The sequence below is a fragment of the Embiotoca jacksoni genome, unplaced genomic scaffold, assembly GCF_022577435.1.
Source record: "Embiotoca jacksoni isolate LCO1_2020_lvr unplaced genomic scaffold, fEmbJac1.0.p SCAF_13, whole genome shotgun sequence".
NCBI lineage: Eukaryota > Metazoa > Chordata > Actinopteri > Embiotocidae > Embiotoca > Embiotoca jacksoni.
Window position 1 is genome coordinate 8,366,079 of NW_027185263.1, and position 24,048 is coordinate 8,390,126.

Genomic DNA, 24,048 nt, shown 5'->3' on the forward strand with positions numbered 1-24,048 from the left:
ACACAGGACTTCATTGACAGGCAGCAGACGCAGTCATTTTCTTTGAGTAAAATAAATTTTCAGAACTCCCTTCACACTTTGCTGACATATCACAAGCTTAATGATATTCCAAGATGCGTATCTTTTATTTCATTCAGCTAAAACTGCACCCGCAGTAATGGAACTGCGTTTGTTCAATGTGACATAAGCCAAGTGCATGAGGCGTGATATAAAACTGCTCTCAGGGTGGCTGTCTGAAATGTACGCTATGTTCCGCACTGTTCTTCCTGCTGCACTTTGGCCTACTCACTGTTGTGCAAACTGGACAAGTGAGTCAACAGCATCACATGGCTGTCACAGAAAAATGATGGAGGCCGAATTTGATTTTATTCTGTCTTGCATCAGGACTTTATCTGCTTCAATGCTGAGTGAGTGGAAAGCATGTGATCTCTTTCTTTTGTGGAAAAGCTTTGTCTTTAAGTTGACAGTCAACAAGATTTAAGATTACGTTACATATTCAGTTATGACTTTAGGGGACGTCACAAGTACTAATCAATAGACCGTATCAACTGAAAATCTGTTGCCTGTCAACTCACAAGAAACACATTCTGACACAGTGCTGAAATGTAACTACGTACATTCACCTTGGTGCTATTGAGGCAGTTTTGAGATACTTTTTGTGAAGTTTAGTGTTTTTAATCGACACAAAATTATACTTTCTCAACTTTTCAGTGCAACATTGTGTACATATTTTAGTCGTATTTATTCTGCAGATTTTATATATAAATATAAATTATGTGATAGTCTTACATGGTAGTTAAAAAAGTATTCAGATCATTTACTTAAGTAAAATCTCGAATAACACTATTAAAAATATTGCATTTTGTAAAAGTCCTTGAATCAAAAATCCTGCTTAAAGTAAAAGTTTTACCATCAATACTTCAAAGTATCAAAATAAAGTCACTTCTGTTGAAGAAAATGTACCCTTATTTGATAAAAAGATATATCTGATAGTATAATGAGAAGTGGTCATTCTTATTTATTACATTTTATACTTTTGATAAAAACTATATGACATTTTACTTAACATAATGTACATTTCAATGGGTAAAATTGAAATTGCGTAAAGTGTTTAATATTGTGATCTAACTACTCTAAACAAAGAAAAGGATCCAAGTATTTCAGTCCTTAACTTCAGATGAAATGTGTTTTCGTGAGTATGTAACACAGCCTTACGCCTATCTTCAGTTTTACTGAATACCAAGAATAATTCCCAGAGACTTGCAGAACTGGTTGAGTTGAACATCTAAAAATACCTGCCATCTGATTTAGCCCTTTGTTTACGTTCTTGTTAACGGTCAGGTGTTTGTGAAATTGTTACTCAGTGGTGTGGATGAGCGTCAACAGTAGGCTGTCAAAATGAAGTGACACTTAAATGATTTATGCACAATAAGTCATGACAAAAGGTAGTGCACTTCAATAACCTTTATTTAGTTTACAGATGTATTCCATTTTGAAGTTTGGAGGGGGGGAGAGGGAGCATTAGTGCTATTTACAATTGGTTTGAAAACGTTTATCTCTGTACAGATTTGAACCCTGATCAATATAAACAATATTTTTAAGACCTAGTGCTGTTACAAAGCGATTCTTTAAAGCAAAAAAAAAAAAAAAACACGAAGAAAAAAAGGATTACATTAAATTATAAACAAATGGAAACAAAAAATAATAAAAGAGCACAGAAGAAAATAAAAATCCATCAGTCCGTAAATGATTAGGGAGGATTTGCTGCTGTTGAGCACAAGACATTGTCAGCGAGTGACTGTGAACTGGCTAGAAGCTAACCGTATACACAATCATAGACTAAACACCAATATAATGTATATCACCAAGATCTAAAGTCATCATGTTCTATAGAAGATTCATATTAAATATATTCTACACATGTTACCTTAGTTTGGAACATTACTTCCATTGGAAAAATATAAAATAAAACAATAAAACTTTTTATACATTTTTAATATTCTGATGAAGGAGCACATGCTTCAGTTGTGCAAAATGGACTTGTTAATGCAGAGCGAGAATTAAGGAGAGAGTAAGTAGCAAATTAAGACAAATAAGGAGCATTTTCATTTGGAGTTCATTCCCCTGCTTAAACAGCAACTGTCAGAGAGATCCTTCACAACACTGTTAGAAAAAGGTAGCATGGTGAGGCGGGGATGGTGCGTCAGGGCAGGGAGGAACGTTTTATTTGTCACAACACTAGTCAGTCATGAATATGCATGGACTGTCAAAACACAGTCACATAAGTCATGGACAAACAAATATCCAAAACGAGACCATCAACACCGGTTGTTTGTCTATTTGTTTAGGCTTTGTTTGGCTAAAATATGCCGGACTGAGAGAGCAGGATGTGTTCGGTCTCTACAGCACTCTGCAGACAAAAAAGGAAGAATTTCTCTCTTGCGGCCTTTAAGGGCACATGCAGAGGAGGGCAGTAGAAAGGACACCGGTGTGTGTGTGTGTGTGTGTGTGTGTGTGTGTGTGTGTGTGTGTGTGTGTGTGTGTGTGTGTGTGTGAGAGAGAGTTGTTAGTGGTTTATATTCTCCGCGCTCTGTATGAGAAAACAAGGCCACACACACAAACTTGGGCACTGCATTACAACGACAACCAGCTAGAATAAGGAGCCAGTTGGAGACTGACTTTCAACACACTGGCTGAAGATGGCAAGACAAGGTGTATATGTTTACTGCATGTGTGTGTGTGTGTGTGTGTGTGTGTGTGTGTGTGTGTGTGTGTGTGTGGCAGAAGGCTTAAAAAGGTGTGCTTTAAGAAAGAAAGAAAGAAAACAAACCACATGCAAATCCAGTTTCTTCCTGTAATTTTCAGTTATGACAACAAATCAAGTACAACAAAAGGAATCAACGCTATCATTAATCAATTTCCTGCTCCCCATCTCTGTGTCCTGGATCAGCCTGAGCCTGCTCTCTTTCTACGTGTGTGCGTGCGCGCGTGCGCGTGCGCGTGCGTGTGTGTGTGTGTGTGTGTGTGTTGTACGAGAGGGGGAGAAAAAAAAAAATAGAAGACAAGTGTGTGTTTGTCTGTATGCATATCCGCACTGTGGACAGGCTCCAGGACAGGGGACAAGCTCATTAGGTCCAGGACATCGAGGGCGAGAACGGATGAGAAGGATGGAGGGCTGGCGGCACAAATTTACAGAATGACACAGCAGTTACTCTCCCCGGTCTTCTCTCTGTTCCTCTGACCTGGAGACACACACATAGACAACATCATTAAGATAAACAATGATCCTCCACAGACAGAGTTACCCAGCTCAATGCGCTCGTAAATAATTTCAAAATATGTCATGTTTAAATGTGATCTGAGGACAGCTTCACAGACATACTGGCAGACTGAAATCTACAGAGTTGAGCCAGCGTTAATGTAAAGTTTAAAGGTGCTTTCACATCTACTTTGTTTGATCTGGACTTTTAGACTTTTCACTTCGGTCTGAACCAAAGGTGCCTCGATTGGATCACGATTCAGATCAAAAGATCAAAATTTGGTCCGACCAAAAGAGGTGGTATCAGTAGAAATAAAACTGAACCAGTTCAGTTCATTTCCAAAGTGAATGTGCTTTTTGGATGGTTTGGATTTTTGGACCAATTACAGTAAGTAAAGGCAGCGTATCATCACTCATAATCAATAGAGTGAGAAAAAGAAATAAAAATGAGCCTCAGTAGCACACGGGGGGAGGAGACCGTATTTAACTATAATTTCTGCACTCTCACTGGATTTCCTTGATCGAGTTTCACACCGTTACCGGAATCAACATCGCTTCGCTACCTGGTGAGACCTGGTGACCCAAAGAGCCTGGATGCTGTCTTAGATTGTCTCTCTGACATTAACTGTTGGATGGCACAAAACTTTCTTCAGCTCAACAACTCAAAATCAGAAGTCATATTGTTCAATTCCCCAAACGATAACACCAGTCTCATTGAGAGTCAACTTGGTCCCCTGTCTGCTTATTTAAAACCTGTTGCCAGAAACTTGGGAGTAATGTTTGACTCTCAGTTAAGCTTTGAAACACAGATCAAAAAAATGGTCCAGTCCTGCTTCCTTCAATTAAGAACCATCTCCAGAATCAAACCCATACTGTCACACTCTGACCTGGAAAAAGTAATTAATGCACTCATTTTCTCTCGACTCGACTACTGCAACTCCCTCCTTTCTGGCATAAACCAAAAATATATCTCCCACCTCCAAATAGTCCAGAATGCAGCAGCTCGGCTTCTTACTGGTCTTAACAGATGACATCACATTACTCCAGTTCTGGCCTCTCTCTACCGGCTCCCGGTTGGTTTTAGAATAGATTTTTAAGATTTTGTTGATTACTTTTAAGGCCCGCCTGGGTCTGGCCCCGAGCTACATTATTGAAATGTTAGCCCCATATGAGCCAACTCGCAGCCTTAGATCCTCCGGTGGGGCCCTTCTGGCCGTTCCAAAGTCGAGACTTAAATCAAAGGGTGACCGTGCTTTTGCCACTTGGACCCCTCGACTTTGGAACGACCTACCTGAGGAGATAAGGCTTGCAGAATCATTGACTTCTTTTAAATCACTTCTTAAAACCCATTTTTATAGAATTGCTTTTAAGTGCTGTCGTCCTTTTATGTCCTTTTATGCAGTTCTTTTGTTCCCCTGTTTTTGTTTGTTTATTTTATTCATTTATTTATTTGTTTGTTTTCTATTCCATTTGCTCGTTTTGGTTATTTGTTTGGTTTTCTTGTATTCGTTACCTTAATGGAATGGTCTTTTTTTTTGCCTCCTGTTTTCCTAAATGTTTACCGGTATTGACGTTATGTATGACTATGGTTTGCTTCTCTGCAGAGCACTTTGTAAACTCTGTTTTTAAAGGTGCTATATAAATAAAGTTATTGTTGTTGTTATTGTTATTATTATTATTATTATTATTATTATTATTATTATTATTATTATTATTATTATTATTCACTATGTCTTTTAAAATACACGGTTGTTTTCAGTCTGGGGCCACTTAGTTTTGCTTTTAAACTAGACTAATTTACACAGTTTTATAAAAACAGAATGAATTCTAAAAAGTTTACCACCAATCCTTGCTGCAATATCAAAAATGTTTATTGTACACTGGCTGACAAGAGTATTTTCTTCACGTGTATTTGACCTCGCGTTGTATCATGGATTTTATTCTGAAGTGTACTGAGGTAAATATGTATTTTACCTTACCTTACTAGACCTTTTTTTTTTTTTAATCCAGATTACACAGCAAATTAAAGAGAGTCAGGAAGTGAATTTAGATGTCCACTTGAACTCTATTTGTTCGGTCTAATCAGCCTCGACTACACTCACAAAAGGAAGCCTGTCATGCAGTATGATTTATATTAGCTGTATATTGTACACAAAGCGCTGTGTCTTGGGGATACACTTAAAGGAGCCAATTATTTGCACTAGTGGCTGTTCCTAAAACAGAAGCCATGTGTAGAAATAAATAACAGCTGGGAGGGGAACATTTAAAGTTGTTCAGCGTGTGAAAGGCCCTCTGAAAGGAAAGAAGGGAGACGGGGAGCTGGTTACCTTGGGAATTTGGCTCAGGCAAAGTCTCTCTGGCAACTAAGTGCATCACTGTGGTCTTCCCCAAGGGCAGTTTGAGAGCTGGCGGGGGAGAAGAAGAGAGAGGATGTAAAGGTTATTCAGAGAGCTACAGTATATCTGTCTGTACAATGTCATGCACCATCGGTATCATTTGATTCAGCTTTCTGAAATTGAGGACATATTATAGAGCTGCACAGCGTTGAGCTGCACTGCAGAGGAAAGTAATCTGTGGCTAAAGGGTGTAAAAATATATGACTGTGTGGTCATTTTCTTGCAGAATAATAATCTCCCCTCTGGCCAACGATGTAAACCTTTATGTTAAAACAAGTATTTGAACAATATCGGTCTTTAATTGGGTTGTTTCTTGTCCTTGAACCACACAATTCACAAATAAAATCCCACAGCATACCTGTTCAAGAAAAAATACGAATAAATTCAGTTTCAACAGGACTAATAAAGGGATCAATCCATATCATCTTCTCCCAACTTTCGGTATTTCAATGATATGGTCACAAGTTTATTATGTTGCACAAATCAATGATTGTAAAATCCGCTATTGACAGTTTCATTTTGCACAAAGGAAGGGTTTGATCTCCTGCAATGCATTGAGTTGGAACATAATAATGGTGATTTTTTTTTTCTTTTTTATGTATTTAACAATATCCTCATCAATAACAGTATTTTCAACCATATTCACATGCAAGAATAATGTGACTTTGACATACACGATGCTCAGTGATTAATCTTAAGCTATTAAGTAGTTCATATTTGAATGAAAGTTAATGGAAATGAATGGATGCCAGGAAGATAAAGCCACTAAAATGTATTCTATTCTAAAAAAATATTTCTAATATACCAAGTAGCACAGTCCTACTGTGACTTTTGATGACAGACACCAACATGAAAGCTGCCAGATTTTCTACCTTAAGAGTTGCGCACTAAGTTAATAGGTGAAGCTGCAAGAGTGCGACGAGCGCTGTAACATGCGTCTGTGTTTGCATTTCAAAACCACTGGGAGTTTTGGCTCGACTGTAAGAGGATTCAGTGTTAGTGTGCAAACACGTTAAACCAACGATAAGGGAATTATCAGATAGATGGCAGTAATGGGATGAGTGTAAAAGAGTTAGGGACGGCCATAACCCCATTAACCACAAAAACACCAGTCCAATCTAAATTGGGTTAGGTAGATATAAAAAAAAAAACTAAAAAAAAAACTAAAAGCCAGAGAGAAGTGAAGAGGGCTGTCACAAAAGACGACATCCTCTTTTCCCTCTTCACTTATGGCATTCATTTCAATGCCCCCCTCCCCCCCCCCCCCCTCCCTTGCTTCTCTGCTTCTTCTTTGTCCCACTCTAACGCCAGCCTTCCTCCCTTTCCTGAGCAGTCTCTTTCCCCTCTTTTTCTGGATTTCCTCTCTCCTCCCTCTCTCCGTCAAAGCAGGCTTGTCCGGAGCACTGAGGTACCTCTGTTCTGCGGCTCAGGAAAAGGACGAGAACAGCAAAGAACTTTCCGGCAGCACACTGCTTGTGATTTTGTGTGCACGTCTGCCGTGAGTACGCGGGCGTTTTCTTTGGGTGGTGCACGTCCTGTGTTTTCTCACCTCCTAGTGTTACGTTGCCGTGTAGAAAGCGCCCCTGGTAGATCAGCCTCAGGATGTTAGGACTGCTGACCTGCTCTTCCTCCCAGTCTGAAAGAAAAAAGGGGAGACGGATGGGAAAAAAAAAAAAAAAAAAAGAGTTTCAGAGAAAAAACAACGTGGAGGAAAATTTAAGAAAAGCTTCATTTGTTTTCCGTTTCTTGGTCTTTAGTTTCTTTTTGTCAGGTTTGCTCTCCAAATCATTCTTTTAATCTAAATTCCCGTATTAGTTCACCTCCTTTCCATGAAACATCGTCGTCATTGTGTAATCTACAGTAAAGAGCAGGTTCAGTCATAGGATTTTCCTGCTACTTGAAATTTAATTTTCTTTAAAACCTACAATAAACAGACTCTATATTAGCAATCAAGAGGAAGACAAAGGGAATTTGACTGCTAAGGGACTCAGACTAAGCTCAGCAGAGCAGAAATGATGAAAAGCTTTGAATATTAAACTGCTGAGTTAGCCTTGCTCTGTGTCAATACAAGGTACTGTATACAGTGCAGTGAAACGAAATTGGTCACTGCATGGTGGAAAAGAGACCACAGACAACCCCACTGAGGATATTTTTAGACATTTAGGGCCTTTATTTAAAACCATCTTACGCAGAATGTATAATATCTGGGCTTTGTGGGACGCACTGCAGAACGTGAGAAAGACTCAAAGCAAAAGAAGGACACTAGGTGTGGCTTGGGAAGAGCCGAAGACAAAAGTGACGGCATTAAATGAGAGAGAAAACAGCGTTGCACGGCAGCGGAGTCTGGCCGCCAGATGTTTGTCTCCAGCTAAGCGGAGGGTGGTGTCGCTGACTGAGTGCCTGCTCCGGGTCTCACAGGGTTCAGATCTGTTGTCGGGGAGCAACACAGGGCACTTCCAACACTGACCGGACTGAACGAAAAACTCCTGTTGTCGAGGAGAATCTGAGTCCGAGTGGTATAATTGGTCTTTTTCGGTGCATTGTGGTCTTCAGTTGAACTGGACCGCGCTCACAGCACCGTGGGAAAACGCCGCGGTCGCTTCAGTTTTGAAGGTGGTGTAAGGTCGGCAGTATCAAATGAATTCTATCGGTGGTGTAGCAGCGGTTCGGGAGTGGGTGTATTACAGAGAGGAGGTGACTGTACTGTGATCCTGCATTCCTGCATGCAATGATAATCAGGGTGAAAGGAGTCAACTCTAATTACCCTACACCAAAGATCGGCACATTTCCACACCGCTGTATAGACCTACATCCAAGTAATTAGCAGCGGGTTTGAATGTGACCTCGGCTCTCTGCATACACAGTATAGCTCCTCAGCTGCATCAATCTTTTCATAATTTTCTATGAAACACAGCCAAGATTAGTCAGATCATCTGGCTTCAAGGTGCATTAGCAGCTAAATTGTTAGCAATTACAGTTTATGGGAACGTACTGCAGCTGTGCTTGTGCAATGATGTGATTTATTACAAAATGATATAATGTATTATATTATCTGTGTCCAGAATGTGCAAAAAAAATAGCAAATGTCCAAGTAAAATGACCAAAGCTCAAATCAAATCTGAAAGAAGAGAAGAGACTCGGGGCAGACATGGATGTCCCGTTCGTGCTCATGGACAGGTTGGTTTTTGTGAAGTATTTTTGTAAATGCTGTCGGTGTCGACAAAAGTCGACAAAAGTTCTGCACTGCAGCTTTTAATCATGCAACTCATCTCGTCATATATAAATATGGTGCTATAAATAACTTCGTAGAGGATTATAAAGTCAGTCAGATGTTGCTTTATTTCTGATGAAATAACGACTCGGTCACAACATTTCAGGGTATTTCGATAACGATATTCTTGATGATAATGACAAAATACGAAGAAAAAAAAAAAAAGACTTCATTTTTAATGACAAGAACAAACACATAAAAAAAAAAGTTTGTATTTAAATATTCGGTAAAGACTAAACAAAAATGATCGACATGGAGTATAACCGAATGGAGATTGGGTGATGCCACGCAGAGCTAATGCAGTTTGTCTGCTTGGTTTAGAACTCAGATTAACTGCTGAGACTTCCTTGCACTGACTTGGGGGCGTTTGCTTTAGGTTTACTGCCCCCTTTTGTCTTCAGTCTTCTTGCACTTCATATCGCTCTGGTTTGTGGTACATCTTGACATTTTGTAACCAAACCACTTCCACACTACTGAAATTGCTCCACAGTTCCACCACGTAGCGCCTTTCAGCCGTGCGTGTGGTTGCTGTGCTTAAGTTACGCACGTTAAGTACGTCATACTATTACACTGTGTAATGATGTGATGTTATTATGTCAACACGTCAGAATATTGACACCATCACAATATGAATGTGTTATCATATTATAAATGATTAACACCAATACAATATGGCACACTCCTAATATAGAAATAGAGAAACTTTTGTAAACGGACGATGCCTCTTCATAGAGTCTGGTAGCCCTAACGCAAATTTAACCGTTAACTTGAAACCCTTGAACTGTGCTGCATTAATGACCGTTTTGTTTGCCATTTGGTGGAGCAGGTAGTTTACAGTCGCTTTTTACCTTTTTTTTTTTTTTATTCAAAACAAAACTGAACTGAAACAGTACATTTTTGGGCCGGACAACCTAACAATGAGGACTAACTCACTATAAAGCTGGGTGAAGCTGAGTGGAGCTGCAAATTCAAGTTTATTTCTACGAGTGACTGCTGTCATATTATCTCATTATTTGCATTTTGCCATTTGTGACTTGTTATTATAGAAATATAAATTATAGCTGCTTTAAAGTCACTTGATAGTCAAATAAGCTTTGGGCAGCCCAAACTGTGAGAACATTTTAATTTGCAGATGTGTATGCGAGTGAATAAAAGTGTACTGAATGAAATCAAAATCAAATGTGTGATTGACCTGTATCCACTTCTTCAAGAGGTAAAAAGGCTGCATCCCTCCAGGTCGGCTGTATTTATCGGGGAGTGACTTTTACATGACGTTCACCTTTAATACGACACATACATCTGTAGCATACCGAGACATTCTGTGTTTAACAATCACTGGCTTTTCTGTATGGAGCTACTCACCCATTGGCCAGTTGTCAAAAACGTGTTTGGCGATGTCTGCTGCCGAGTCGTTGGGAGAGAAGAGGAATTCTTTCGTCTTCCCGCTGACTAAAATGAGCCGCAGGTTTATCTGCAACACGTAAAATAAATACATTAGTACAGTGTGGGAAATACAATGACGGACACATAAAGAATTAACATTAAAATAAAACAGCTGCCCCACATTTCACACACAGTTGGATCAGGAAGCACATACTCAAGTTAAGTAATTTAATAGGAAACAGGAGACGGATATGAGGATCCTGAGGAGCATCCTTCCGCTGGATCAACTCCCATCTGTCGCTCCAACTTCCTCTTCAGTTTTTTTTCTCATCACTCAAACTGTATTTCTTTGTCTTTAGTTCCCATTTCGGTCACTTATTTTTCTCACCTTTCACAAAACCAGTGGTGTTGCTTTTCCTTTGCTTTGTTTGTTTATACATATACTTTATCATATGCTATTTCTCATGAGACGACAATAAAGATCAAACATTTACCTGCTAATTAGAAACATTAATTAGCAGGTAATTTCTGACCTAGTTTGTCCTTTTATTCTCAGAAGGTCAACAGCGTGACTGAATTACATTTTCATTGCCTATTTAGAATAAATTTCCAGGTTTGGAGTACATCATTTAAACCCTCTGACGTGTGGCCATAAAGCAAATTTGTATTGGTGCTATCTATGACTGAGACTGTGAGCACCTTTGTTATTTCAACACAATCAAATGTGGCTCTCGCTGTCCACAAAACATGAACATTTAGCTGGAGTGGAATACAAAAGGCTGTTAAAATGTGAACCCTGCCCCAAACAGCTTATTCCAGTAGATTGTAGTGACAGCAAGTACAATCAAAATGACTAATGGAGTGACACACTTTCTTCTATCCCAGAGATCAGAGGTCAGATTGAGATAGTGGAGAGCACCACTGGAGCAGGCAGTGAATCAATGTGTTGTACAAGGGCACATATGCATTATTATGGTTTCTGGGTAGCTAGTTACAGTGGGCACAGACTGAAAGATTATTATGGTTATAGAAACCTTTAAATACTGCTTTAATATATATACTGAAAAAAAAAGTACATATTGGACAGCATTGAAATTAACTTTATTGACGTGACTACACAAAATAGACACACAAATGAGGAGATGCACAGGTGTGTGTTGCTTAGCGCCAAATGTCTTTGTGTATCTATCGACTTAAATCCCTCAAATACAGTGAGAAAATACAGACGTGAACTGAACACACTGTGGCAGTGGGCATTTTGAGCCGTTAATTTGCAAAGCGATTAAATTGCCCAGCATTAGGATGCAGCTCAGAGGCTCTCTCTTATCCGGCTTGATGTGTGTTCAGGAGTGGTACAGTGTGCCTTTAAGAGCCAGAGCAGAAGTCTGTGGTGTGTGTGTGTGTGTGTGTGTGTGTGTGTGTGTGTGTGTGTGTGTGTGTGTGTGTGTGTGTGTGCGTGTGTGTGCGCGTGTGTGCGCGTGCGCGTGTGTGTGTGTGTGTGTGTTTGCCTTTGCTTACTTTACTTGTGTGGCTGGCTGGCCTGCGGTGTGCGCATGACACAAGCACGTGTGTCATTGTTCCTAGTGTGTTTCCATGTGTCAGTTGGCCGGCTACACCACCCCCCCCCCCTCCCCCCTGACCCACCGAACCCACTCACTCCGCTGGACGACACATATACACACATACTCGCACGCTGAGACGGTTGTAGTGATGTAACAGAGCTAACATCAACAGATTGAAAAATAGATCTCTGTAAGCATGTTACCAAATCAGCTTATAGGTTTAAGCACGAAAGCGCCAGAGACGTATACACATATAAATATATATAGAAACCTGCACGTACACATACAGTGCTCATCAAATATTCATTTTTGACCTCGACATTGACCCTACAAGCATCGAGAACAGAAATGTCGATAAATCTGCTTCTAAGCGATCACATGAACTGGTTTTTTTTTTTTTATTATTATTATTTTTTTTAATTAATTTTACATGTGTATGCAGAAGCACTCTTGGGTCATAAAATCACCCTGTACTGTATGCAAACAAATGCATCCAGGCACAAAAAGTCAGATGCAGAAATACACCTGCATACAGTATGTGTGCACTTCTTATACTGCGTTTTCAAAAAGCTGACATGAATGATAAACAATTTACTGCCGCTTCCTACTAAGATTCAGAACGGCCTTGCCTATAAAATCAGAAACATATCACAAAGCAGGAATTTGTACCGCGTTGGTGGAAAAATGTAAAATTTGTTCTTCATACAAATACGCCCTTAAGACACCAGAACATCTGAAAGATACGGATAAGAACAGAAAAGACAAATGAAAAAGAAAAAAAACCAAACACAAAGAGGAAGCTCCTTTACACAAGGAATGTCTTGCTCCTTCTTTGTTGAACACCTGGTCGTTACCATGGTGTCACCATGGCGACAGCCAGTGGTGGGTGGCTTAACCTCATAACACCTACAAGATAGATTCCCCCCCCCCCCCCCCCCCCGCTCATTTTTCACTGTGTCACATCATACTGTCTTCCCCTCCTCGCAGCAATCTCTGCATCCCCTCACTCGCTCTCCCCGACTCTGTCAATCTCCGGCTCTGTACAGTGGAGAAATGTACGAGGCCAGAATAACAAGAGGCACTGAGCTGGCCTCAGTTAAACAAGGCAAGCTCAGCCTTTTCCCTCATATCAACCCACATAACTTTCGATCCCGATTACCTGCTTCCCTCCTGTCTCTCCGTCCTTCTTTGCTTCCTCTTTTCTCGCAAGTCACTCTCTGTTTTCTTCCCGGACACAAAAATGACAAACCAACGGAGAAACCTCAATGGAAATGGCACACACATAGACGCTTCCATGCAAAGCACTAAGATTATTGAATAGTTTGGTGATGTTTTTGAGTGTCGAAATCATTTGCTTTGGCCGTTGCAGTCTCCACGTCTCCACCCTGCGGGACAAAGTGCCAGCTAGTGCTCCACAAGGCATACAATTAGAAAATATCTTTTCACAAAATGGTATTCAAACCACTAATAGACTGCACGGGCAGCAGGAGCACTCCATCTGTTCTGATGGCTGACGGTGGTATTAAGCACTTCATGTTTATCTCTACAGGTAAGCTTGTTCATCCTCTGCTCTGATTATAACTGAATCAAAGTCTCAGCTCTCTCCTGCTCTTTTCCCTCTCCTTCCCTTTCTCTTCCTCGGGGTCACTGTGCCTTCTCCCTTGACTCTCTTCTGTAAAAGGGGGCTGGTAATGAGGTTCTACAATCGGCTCAGGGAGGTATATTCAATTACAATCTATTCTCTCCAACAAATATAGCAGCTCCAGGTACGAGGGAGAGCAGCACCTCGTGCATTCGTGCATAAACACAGTAATTACACATATCTGCAGGGGAAATGCCAGTTACTCATGCACACATACAAACAGCACCTCCTGGCCTACTACCAGTCTCACTCTAAACTCATAATGACAGAAGCCAGCGGTGTGAATGTTTCACTCGGAAGCTCGTGGGGCGCTAGAAGAAGAAACAACATGGAGGGTATTACACTTTAGTGGGGATGTGAAGGCGTTTGTAAGTTTTGGTAACAGAATGCCGAAACATCCGGTTCCTGTTCCCGGCTATTTCTGAAAATAATGAATTAAGGAAGCAGGTTACTTGGGTGGGAAACTGGTGACACGGCTCTCTGCTTGTCAAGGTTCCGCTGCAGACCAGACAATCACGCTACAATAAAGGGGCCCCGCTTCCAACGGGTGCCATGGCGTAAACATGTGAAGCAAGCACAGCCCTCTTGGCTAAACACTGTTTGCACACAGAGGAGAGCAGGAAATTCAATGCCATCTATAATTATTCCTCCCTGAATACCGCTCTCAACTCTTTCTCAACGCAACACTGTGCGTGCGAGCGTGTGCATGTTTATGTGTGCTTGTGTTTACAAGTGCATTAAAGAGTATTGCTGCTCTTTAGACCCTCTGCAGCAGTCAACAAATTATAGAGTGGGAAGCCTTCCTGTGGGAATATATTAGAGCAGCTTTATATGTAGTCTGCGCAATAAGGGTTGGCCGCTGCTGTCGGTGTGGAGTCCGGACTGTATGAATGAATTTAAGAGAGGAGGTGGATGATTCGCCTGACTGCTTAAAGCGAGGCAGCTGGATTCAGCAGGAAGCCTGCTCTGACTTGCCCATTAAATTTAGAGAAAATTTGACTGTAAACTAAAGAATGCAGCTACACAGCACTTTAAATAAAAAAAAATCCCACACAAATTACACTGTCGTTAATTTTATTGATGATAATTGATAATTATGGGCAGGCACTTTCCATTCCTTTCTGCCAATGCTTTTTCTGGCTGTCAACACATTTAAATAAATTTCAACGGTTACCGACCGGGAGACATAATCGGCTGTGTTGTGGCTTGTTAGACAAACTGTGCCGAAAAACAAGAAGAAGAAACCAGAAAGGCATTAGTCCCATTTTTTTTGCAATTAGTTAAAACTTAGGAAATAAAACAGTTTTGCGAGCTCTGAGTGATTTTGCAAGCGCATAAAGAGTCCCTGCCATTGTTAGCCCAACATGAGCATACAAATTGTATAAAAGAGCCATTGTTTCATTTAATTAAAAACACACTGAAGGGTATTTTTAGAGAATCTGTGTACATGAGGGAACGGCCGGCTGAATGCATATATCAGAGGCTGCAGCTTCACTTGCTCAGATGTTCAAATTGTGAGCAAACTCACAGAAAAATAAACTCTTTGATTTGCCAAATAGCCTCATTTTGAGTTTGACATATTTAATACAATATTATAAATAGAGTTTTTCTGTTTGTGTGAGTTCCTTCCTTACACACACACACACACACACACACAGACAGAGTGGTTACACAACAGCAGCTGACTGATAATAGTGTGATACAAGAGACAAAGCCTAAGGCAAGGATTTGTAATCTCACTCTATAAGTATGTGTCTAATAGCGTCGGGGGGTGTACAACACTCCAATCAAATTTTAGGTTTACTTTATTAAGCTTATTTTTCTTCCTTTGTGGTCTCTTTAATGTTTATTCTGAGACCCAAAACATGACTAATTGGAGCTCAACATACCATCCGAGGTTACCAGCTGCTCATTTTCAATCTGGGAAGGAGATGAAATACCTCACATTAAATGTAAAGGACAATATCTTCAAAATAAAAGCAGAGAAGGACAAGCACAATAACATAAATTTACATTCATGATAGGGACAGTGTACTAAAGGCGTAGGATTTAGGAATCAAAGCACAATTGGGAGGATTTTCGAGGCTAATACAGCCTCACTATCGTCTGCTAGTGAACACAACAATACATGTTTACTGCAGCAGAGATACAACATAAGGACCTTGACCCAGCTGAAGTTTGCTTATTATTAACTTTACCATCTTTATAGGGCATGTATCTATAATGGCGAGTGTACCGCGGTTTGTCTTGACCTACTTCACCAACAGCTTGTAATTCACAACACATACAACGTGAAAAAACAGCTGTTTCCATGAAATACAGAAAGGACAGAAAGATATAAGAACATCCTCTAGCAAATATATTAACCGTAAAATAGACAGACAAGAAGTGAGGACTCATTATTATTATGATAATATGTATATGTTACATGCCAAGTCCAAAAAACCTGACTAAAGGTGAAGGGTGATAATCTTTCCAACAGGAGCCTGATTACGCAGAAACAAAGCACTGATTCTTCAAATGTGTTATCTTGAGAAAAACATTTTTTTGTTTTTGCTATTACACAAGCGAAAATAAAGCTCCAGCCAAGCAGGCTGACTGGTCAACATTTGTCCCAACACTGCTGATTATGCCTACAGTCATGCTCTGCTGGTTGCCATGCCAACACTTGTGGTAACCAGGGAGGTAATTAGTCATCTGTGCTATTTTGTCCTGTTTTTCTGTATGTGCACTGTTTGGAAGTCCTCTCGGTGCTCATGTCATTAGTGCACAAAATAACCAATGGTAAATGGTCTGTACTTGTATAGCGCTTTATCACCTTTCGGTCTCAAAGCGCTTTAACATGGTTTTTCCATTCACCCATTCACCCACTAATGAGACAGATCACCATGCAAGGTGCTGCCATCAGGAGCACATTCACACACCGATGGCACACCATCGGGAGCAACTTAGGGATCGGTGTCTTGCTCAAGGACACTTAGGCATGTGGACAGGAGGAGGTGGGGATCGAACCGCCAACCTTCCGATTAGTGTTCAACCCACTCTACCGTCTGAGCCACAGCCTCCCAATAAAATGCCACAACATCATAGCAGCACAAAGGTTGTGTACTCTTAATTTGTCATTCCAATTTTCCTTTTTATTGAGTTACATTTTCAGAATTGGGAAGATCTATGTATATTTAATATTTAATGGGCACATTTGGAGTTTTCGCTCATGTGTCAGACTGCAAAACTTTTCTAACCCGATCAGCCAAAATTTATGTTAGGTTAGATTAGGTAGTTACTTTATTAATCCCCGGGGGGGACATTTTTTCGCTACAGCAGCATACAGAAGCAATAAGATAATAATAGAATAATAGAAAAGCAATAAAATACCAGTAAATAGCAGTAAAAAATATAAAATATAAAATGCACAGTATATACAGTATATACAGCACAGTATATATCTATATATATTATATACAAACAACCAAGAAACACAGTCAACAGTGTTATTGTTAACATTATTGTTATTGCTAAACCTAACCTTAACCCTAACCCCTAACCCTAACACAGCAACACTTTTAGTAGTGGAGTCTCCAAAAAGATGAGAGTATTTTTGTTTGTCATACAGATGCATGTTCCACTGATGTCAGATTCAGAGCTGGAGGTTAAATGTGGCATCTGCGCTTCATTTTGTGTTCTTCTTGTCCATCTTTTAAATCAGATAAAGTCCACCAGAAAAGCATACCGCATTAAAGCTGAGTGATTTTAGGGATGTTGATCAAGTCAGAAAAGATGTTTTAGTACTTGGAAAACTTCACGTCACATATTGTCCTTCTGTCCTTTTACACACTGTGTTACAGTTCACTGGTAGAAGTTTGCTCATTCTCTATCAACCCGTGTGCATACCCCTACTCTGACTGGACACAAAATTAACAGTGTTTGCTAAAAGGCAAACATTGGTCACACTACAGTACATGGTTCCGCAAAGTCTGATTAAAATCAGACTTCCCCTTTTATCAGCAGACATGATTACTCAGCAAAAATGTGTTGTATTGCTGTTTCAAACTACGTATAATTGTATACCATTATTTGATTATTTACAGGTACACATATTTTGTACAGTTGTTTACTTTGACAGCCTGTGCAGCTCTTTTATGACTCATACACACATATATCGGTTGTATATTACAGTTCCTCTTACAAGTATTGATGCTGTTGCTGTGTTTGTCTCTATTTTTACATGGCAGGAATGAAAAATGTCAGCTCAAATTTGAAAGTGATGACATTTTTTAATCGCATAACTAACACGAGCAAACAACTTGTCTTTACTTAAAAAGCCATTTTTTTTCTGTTTGTTCAGAAAAATGCAAATCCCGGGAGGCTACTGGGGGAAAGCAAAGCGTTAATAAGAAAATATTATAACAAAACATGTTTTTCACTGTAATTACATTTTTGTTGACGGTTTAACTTTAATAATAGATTTGAAGTTTTCTGTTATGAAAACCAGGTGCAGTTTGGGTTACCTGGACTGCTAAACCTGTTGAGAGCAGGGACCATGATAATGAGCCTGCAATACAGTGTTTCTGTCGTTATGTTTACTACTTCTAAAGCCACACATGCGACGCTGCTGCTCTGAGATCAGATCCCGGCGGAGATTTCTTTCCTGTGTCTCCTCGTTACTGAATGAAGTCAGCAGCGTGTTCAGTGACCATAAAACACAGGCCGCCTTCCTGTTGGACTCTATTAGAGCCATTAATCATTAAAAAAGAGAGTATATACTGTAGGAGAGATTGTCGGGCCTGACACCGCAGACCTTTATCAGATGCACTTTCTGGGGGAGCTCACAAACTTCCTGTGGCACAGGCAGCTAATGGCTACTTTACTGTTCTAATAGCGTTGTTAAATTACGGTCTCTTCCCTTCACAGCAGCTTCAAACATTCTGTGGCAGTTTAATTGTACAAAGTAGAGACCCTCCACTTACAGCTCCTCTGCAAAGACTAAAAATGTTTATAATTTATGCTGTAATCATTACGTAAAGTCATTCTTTGACGCTGAACAGCTTCGTATTTAATCACCCTTTTTTTCAGAATGTAATCTTGGCCCTGTAGTTACCTTAAAATGTTGGGTTTGCAGCTTTGAGCGTCATTATTCCTCTGCAATTTTCAATCCATGAGACAAAACTCTCTTCTCCCTTTAGCTGCTCTAACTACCATGTTTCATAAGTCACAAGTCTCATTATACAATTGCCCCATCATGCCTCGCGTCTCTCTCCAAGCCTTTGTCCCTTTGTACTGTCATTCAAAAAGAGCTACCCTCTGATATGATGATAACCTCATCACAGCCAGAAACCACTCGGCTCCTCTTCTCTCTCCTCTCTGTCCATGTACGATCAGCTGTTTTCTGCTTTTCAGCATTGGCGCTGTGCCCGACAGCTATCCGCTCTCCCGTCTTTTCCCTTCATCATTCCCTTCTACCCGTTTACATACAAGATAACCCTTTAATCCATCAGCTGCTCTTCCTCTCTCCAGAAACAGGTAGTGCTCCCTTTCATGCTGTCATCTCCCTCCTCCCAGCCTTCTCCTCTGAAAACTCGCCTTGCTCAACTCGCGCAAACACCCGGGGCTGCATTCCTGTCTCCCGATAGACGCCAGGTACGTGCCTTTGATCACACGTTCCTCTTATCGCTTCCTCTCCGTGATCGCAGCTGTCACAAGGAGTCGACGCAGGTTTTGCCTCGCATTGCTGCCTCCTGCCTCTCCCTGTAGTCTCTGTTAAGGGAGAGGCTTCACACTTTAAAATGGCTGTTCAACACCCCGAGGGCCAAATTAATTAACATGCCAAAAGTGAACCGTGCCATAATCGAAGCAAACTACTGTACATTACCCACTGGCAACCGGCACACTGACGGGACACTGAGTGTGGAGGCGGAGAGATCAAAGAGATTTTTTTTATCCATCGTTAATGTGTGACATTACAGAGCAAAAAGATGTGTTGAAGACGGTGCAGGAGCTGACGGACAGGACCGTGTCCTGCTGTCTTAGCTAACCTGGTGAAGAGAAGTTAAGGTTCAGGATTTACATAAAGCATGCTTATGTTATTTTGTGTTTATTTTTTCCTTCCTCATTTCAATGCTACCTTCACATTTCATGACAAAACAGCAGCATAACCACGCAACTACAACTCAATTAGTTATTAAGACATTTAAATGGTCTGGTCGGCACCACAGATTCTGGATCATTTCCCTTTGATATCTCTCGCTCACATTATTAATTTTATTGTCATTGAATTGTCAACAGACGGCAGACTGCAATGGTCGTGTCATCTGGAGATGAATACACACACTGAATAATTAAACAAACTGTAGGATATGACAGCAGCGGCACTCTGATTTCTGATGTCTTCCTGACGTAACAGACTTACACTAAAGGAAGTTTGACATTTTGGGAAATTCCCTTATTAGCTTTTTTGTCAAGATGTCATCAAAAAGATTCATTCCATGCTCATATTTGTTGAGCAGGTGATTAGCTTACCCTAACATGGGATAACACGTATCAAAAAAATTGATCTATGGGGCTGTGACTGTGCGCATCTGTGCTGTATACCAGAGATTTTTCTTCAGGTTTTATTACGTCTTCCTGTTTCTGTGTAACAATGACAGGAAAGTTGAAAGACAACTGCCTAAACCTGCATAAACATCTGCAAACCATTCACTCCATGTCTATGGACATTACTGAGACAAATATAAACACACAGTCTGCACTCATAACCAAGTTGCAAGACGGCATTAACAGCAGGCTGGTATCGCTGGCATTACTTTTGTGAAGAGTGCTTCCTTTAAACGCTGTTCAACAGTACAGTTTGCTGTTCTACTTTTACTGTGACCACATACGGTGTATTATCTGGGTGGTTTAGCGCATCCTTCTGCACGGTGCTTAAAAAGGTACAGTATATCAGGGTGGGTTAAAGACTATCCGCAGGTGGGAGACCGCACGGCACTATTTGACAGTTGTTGACTTTTTTTTGTTCAAGAATGCGACTTCTTTTCTCCTCCAAAACTAAAATCTATTTCACCATGGCTGATCAGAGTCTCAGAAGAAGAATTTCACCAGAGAGCTGAACAAGGGTGGGGTTACATTTTCCTGCTCAAACTGACCTGTTCTTGAAAAACTGTGTGCAGCACCACATCTTTACAGCGTAAACACAAGGAGGGAGAATACTTTAAGGAGCAGCAAGCAGATGACGGTATTACTTGAATATTTCCATGTTTTTTTCACGTGACACTTCCCGGCGTCGAAGCATCTGTAACAGTTTAAGCTTTAGGAGGACACCACAGTTCAGATGAGGGAGGCACCGCCGTTCTCATCTCAACAGGGAAAAACAAAACCCCAATACATACTTTCAGAAGGAGAAATAACAAAACAAAAGAGGCGTGAAAACAAAAAGAACAAGTGGAAGTGATGAACTGAAAGACAAATTGAATAGAGGAGAGGAAAAAGCCAGCGGAGGTTTGCAGAGTCCTGCATCCCACACCACCACCAAAGTGCTGATGCTGCAGAGACACCATGATAGGGATGACGAGGTCTGATGCTTATAGGAGGGCAGAGGAAACGCTGACGCGTCTAGAGGCCAGCCTAAGGTACCGGCGCAGGAAATGAGACGGAGCGAGAGGGAACGGAGAGAGACTCACAGAGGGAACAGCAAAGGTCAGAGACGGGCGGCGAGAGGAGGACAGGTAAAGGTGAACAAGGTGATGAAATCCGCTTAATTGCGACGGTATTCCTCTAAATATTTAGTGTTTTACATTTACACATCCTTGCACACAGGATGAACACAAAAACGCGGCGCTGCTGCACGCCGAGGCTCCGTTTACGAAGCTGTGGGACGAGACGTGAAATTGCTCTTGTATGCTTCAATCGATTCTCCTCTCATCCCTCTCTCGGCGTCTAGACTGTCTGTCCCTCTCTCCCACTGAACTACAAGGCCGGAGATGAGACAAGGAATAAAATAACTAATACCATACAGTGAAATAAAGACATATCTGATGGCTGTCACCATTGGTTGAGCAAAAAGGGAAGGTGATGTAAAATAGGTATTGAATTTGTGCTTTCCCCGGTTGACCCAGAAGTCAAAAAGTTAGCGAAAGAAAGCTCAGCTCATCTGGAGCTGATAAGGATTTCAGCGAGACGGATGTTTGCCTACATGGAAATTGAAACCCACATGCTCCAGTTCACCGACTAATAACATCCCCCTGCTGCTCCAGATACACACTGTGTGAAAGCAAAGGAAACCAACAGCTATTTGACACTTTGGTCCCGACAGTTCCGGCTCTGAAAAGGGGGCGAAACAGTGATGCAGCAGATGCGATGAGGTACACCGCCCTCATCACAATCTGCTTATGAGGTGATTGAATAGCTTCAGAAACTCCTTCCGTCACACCTTTCCCAACGTCAAATGTAGGATACATTTTGGCCTCCACCAACCTCCCATTCACAGCTAGCGCTCATCTATTACGCAACTATTGCCGTCACTTCTCGTATGACAAGTGTGCCTTTCTGGGAAACCTATTTATGTAAAAACCTGCACTAACATGCACTGATATCCCCGTATTTAAAACAGCACTGATCAGCAAGTAGGATTGGTAAAATATCATGTCAAGGTAAATGTTCTTGATAAGCGCCTAAACTGTTATAAAGATATCCAGGTGCTGATTTCAAAAGACAATGTGGAAGTAAGCGTACTTGCTGTAATCTCTATTAAACTTCGTGGCTTTTGTTTTGACTTTTGTTTCTGTACATTCTTTTGCTGAATTTTTGGCTGACTTTCCATAATCTGTCTGCTCAGGCACTGAAAAAACAAACAAAACAAAAAAAAACAGCTACCAACACCAGACACATTCCCCCAAAGGCCACCGTGCCACGTGTCAGCATGTCGCCTGTGTGAGGGGACCACACAGAGGGTTGTTGATTGCTGATGATGGCACTAAAGAGAGGACCTCCTGTCCTCTACCTCCTTCGTCCTACCATTTGCTCTGCAGCAGTCCTGTCTGCTCACGCCTCCTCTTCCCCCTCTCCCCCCTCTCCCTCCTCTCCCTCTCCTTCACTTCCATGGCAGGGTGTCTCGCCGATGTGACTCCCTCCCCCTGTGTTTTTCTGGCCCCTGCTATGTGAAAACATATAAAGCATCCCCGTCCTGGTCTCCCTCCTTCCTCCCTCCCTTCCAACAGAACTACAGACTCCGAGGTGACCTCTGCCTCCCCCCTGTATCGCCCCTCCTTCCTCTCTCCTGCCTCTCTACAAACACTCCCCCCCCCCACCCTCTCTTTTCTCCCATCCTCTTTCCTAGGTGGTCTCCCGGCAGCGTGCAGCCGATCCCCTGCAGTCAGGATTAGCTTGATTTGTAACCTTTGAGGTTGTCGTTTCCAAGCACAAGCTTCTGCCTGCGCTACATATCCGCACCTGTAATTCAAGTCTTTCTATTTCTCTGCAGTTATATTCATTTAATTCATTATTAATTGAATTAATTTCACATTCGCAGCTATAGTTATTCATAAAGCCAGTCCCACATTTGTTTCAGTTTTCTACAATGTGAGAATTCGGAGAACAAGATGGTTTAATAGGCATTCACAGATTTATTTGCCTTCCTTTTTGGAAGTATCATTTGGGAAGGGTTTTGCTCCCGACAGACAAATAAAAATTTGTTTTACTCGTGAAAATAAGCCTCCTCATCCATCGAGCTTAGAAATAATGAAAAAATATAAACTGATGTAACGTGAAAAAGAGCGGACACATCAGAGTAGAGAATCGGAACGGCTGGGAGGCAGAAGTTATATCCACAACGCTGCATTTCTTCGGAAAAGAGCACTGCCCTGCAGTCCCAACTCACGTGATGCTGAGTGTGTGTAGAGGAGAAAAATGGGTGTGTGCACGTGAATGTCTGAGTGTATGTCTCAGTGTATGTCTCAGTGTGTGTGTGTGTGTGTGTGTGTGTGTGTGTGTGTGTGTGTGTGTGTGTGTGTGTGTGTGTGTGAGAGAGAGAGAGAGACAGAGAGAGAGAGCAAGCTGGGTGTGTGTGTGTGTGTGTGTGTGTGTGTGTGTGTGTGTGTGTGTGTGTGTGTGTGTGTGTGTGTGTGTGTGTGTGAGAGAGAGAGAGAGAGAGAGAGAGAGCAAGCTGGCAAGCTAAAATGCCCTCTGTGCTGGAATTTACCAGATGGTACTGGAGAGAAACCGGGGGTATTACTAACACACACACACACACACACACACACACACACACACACCTATTTAGGAAAGAAAACAATTTATAACATCTTTAAACGAACAGGTGGAATACAAAACATAACAAACAAACACATTCTTAAAGCAAGTTTCCACTTTTAGTCTCCTGGCACAACTTGTAACCAAATCATATAAAGCTTGAAAACAGACAGTGAGGTTTACAAGAGCAAAGAGCAGGTACATTAGAGACTACAAAAGGATGGACACATTACGCTACAATCCTGTATAATTTAATATAACCTAATTAAACAGAGCAGCAATAAATGAAGCAGCGC

The 24,048-nt window shown here is 41.1% G+C and overlaps 1 protein-coding gene across 3 annotated transcripts in view; it reads right to left on the minus strand.

The window, feature by feature from the left end:
- Positions 1-1,449: 1,449 nt before the first annotated feature.
- ubl3a (ubiquitin-like 3a) overlaps positions 1,450-24,048 on the minus strand; it is a 35,634-nt gene continuing 13,035 nt past the window's right edge. For all 3 annotated transcript variants that reach the window (XM_069146221.1, XM_069146220.1, XM_069146219.1), the window contains exons 2-5: positions 10,289-10,397; positions 7,205-7,291; positions 5,587-5,664; positions 1,450-3,242 (exon numbers count right to left, since the gene is read on the minus strand). In XM_069146221.1, the coding sequence (XP_069002322.1) occupies positions 3,190-3,242; positions 5,587-5,664; positions 7,205-7,291; positions 10,289-10,397 (327 nt within the window). In that variant the 3' untranslated portion in view covers positions 1,450-3,189. The remainder of the gene's footprint in view (positions 3,243-5,586; positions 5,665-7,204; positions 7,292-10,288; positions 10,398-24,048) is intronic.